The sequence below is a fragment of the Asparagus officinalis genome, chromosome 1, assembly GCF_001876935.1.
Source record: "Asparagus officinalis chromosome 1, Aspof.V1, whole genome shotgun sequence".
Taxonomy (NCBI): Eukaryota; Viridiplantae; Streptophyta; class Magnoliopsida; order Asparagales; family Asparagaceae; genus Asparagus; species Asparagus officinalis.
In genome coordinates, this window is record NC_033794.1 from 20319419 (window position 1) to 20321455 (window position 2037).

Consider the following 2037-nt stretch of genomic DNA (forward strand, 5'->3'; position numbering starts at 1 on the left):
AAATTTAAATTGGGTGTAGCTCATTTAAACAAATATCAAAGAAAATAAATAATCGCAATACTAAATTTTAGAGACACAATTGAGCAAAAACTATTAAAGTAATAACAGGAAATCAAACTAACAAATGTCAAAAGTATGTAAGCCTTGCATTATGGCAGTCACAAAAAAACTTGTAAGACTTGGACAAAATTTTGATAGTAAATAAGGCGAAAATAGACGGCCTAAGGTTCTGTTGGTTTTGGGTGTAGACCCAAACGTTAGAATAAGCATGCAAAGTAATAGTTTCTCTAAGTTAATAAATTAGGCGAACTTGAGAGTTCAGGCAAACTTGGAAGTTCAGACGAAGCTCGAAGCTGAGTTCAGGCGAACGTGCAGTTCAGGCGAGCTTTGGAAGTTCAGGCGAGCTTGGAAGATCAGGCGAACTTTGGAGGTTCAGGCAAGCTCCAAGTGCATACGAAGCAGTTCAGGCGAGCTTGACTATGTTCAGGCGAACATAAGTCATACAGGCAAGCTTCGCAGTCAGGCGAACTCGTAGAAAACATATTCCTAATCTGTTTTGACCTAGGGTTTCCCTATAAATAGGGAACCCTGGCCGGCAGAAAACAGATTCCTAATCTGTTTTGACCTAGGGTTTCCCTATAAATAGGAAACCCTGGCCACCACTTAAACATGAGTTTCCAGAGCGATCTCCAGAGCGTTTTTGGCGGCGATTTTTTGCAACGCCTTGAGCGGCGATTTTTCAGAGAAAAATCTCGCGTCTTGAGAAATAAAAAGAGAGTTCTTTTTGAGTGATCTCAAGGAGTTTGATATCATCTCTTGCAAGCTTTGTAATCTTCTTTAATATTCAAAGAAATTTTTTTGTGTGGCTCCCGAGGACGTAGACAAGTTGCTGAACCTCGTTAAAATTTTGGCGTTCTCTCTTCTATTTTTTTCGTTGCAAAGTTTTCTTTTATTTGCTGTGATTTCTTCTTACCTACTTTCAACACAAGATCCGGAGGGCACGTTCCGCAAGAGGGTTCATTTGACAGGTTGTCGATAGGACGAATCCGGCCCCAATAGGTTCACACCAAAATTACGATATCAGATGCATGCAGCTAAAGAAGGCAGGTGCACAATAAGGAAGGTACAAAATTCCCATGAGTACTAAAAGTTTCATCATTGCAATTCCTACATAATTATGGAACGAGAATGCAAAAATAAAGGCAGCCTTTAAATACCATGATATTTTATTTTATTTTTCCTTATGTTTTTGCCAAAAGTTAAAACATTCTCTAACCAAAAACAACCCTTACTTTCAAAAAGTTTTGGAGGGTGTATAATATCCAACACCTATATAAAACACCACAGAAACTCATAGTGGTATTCAAACATGACACAAAGAAAACACCACAGAAGACTCACTATGGTAATCGAAAGTAATACACAGAAATCAATCACGTTTTTTTGCCCCGATTATCCTCCATAAAATCACGTGCAAAAGTTAGAGAAATCGATCATTAGAGAAATCGATCATGCTCTTTTCCTCTTCATCATAAAAAAGGTATGCAAAAGCTATTGAAATCAATCATGCCTTCTCCCTGTCATGCATCATCAAAAAGGCATTCAGCTCAGAGCTTGTTGACATATAAGTATTTATAACGTTCAGTTAAATTTCTGAAACCAAACTACTATCAGGATCATAACAAACTGCTTCTATACCAAAGTTGCCAGCATCTGAACCCCACATCTCAAACACATTAGTTGAAAGCAAAAAGATTATAATCCATAAATATACCAACTTCACCGCTTTATCGTAACATAGAGGTACAGAAATAACATATACTGTTTTGGTAGTCAAACAGAAAGTAAGTCATAACTAGGCTCGTAAACATCCAAAAGATGAACAAACCAACAACCAAACAGGAGAATAGCAGCCATCAGACGTTCGCAGGGCTCAGCAGTAGAACATAACCTTCTTGACATTGTCTTTCAGTGCTGGAAGAGGCCTAATACTACCGGCCCCTGGGACCCGTGTGGGCCGTTGTTGCTGCTGAAGTG

The 2037-nt window shown here is 38.6% G+C and overlaps 1 protein-coding gene across 1 annotated transcript in view; it reads right to left on the reverse strand.

Annotated features, from left to right (window-relative positions):
* Window positions 1726-2037, reverse strand: part of LOC109820751 (protein argonaute 1B-like) — an 11654-nt gene continuing 11342 nt past the window's right edge. The window contains 2 exon segments of the mRNA XM_020386950.1: window positions 1726-2014; window positions 2017-2037. The exon segment at window positions 2017-2037 is cut by the window's right edge and continues 125 nt beyond it. Of these exon segments, the coding sequence (XP_020242539.1) occupies window positions 1934-2014; window positions 2017-2037 (102 nt within the window). The 3' untranslated portion in view covers window positions 1726-1933.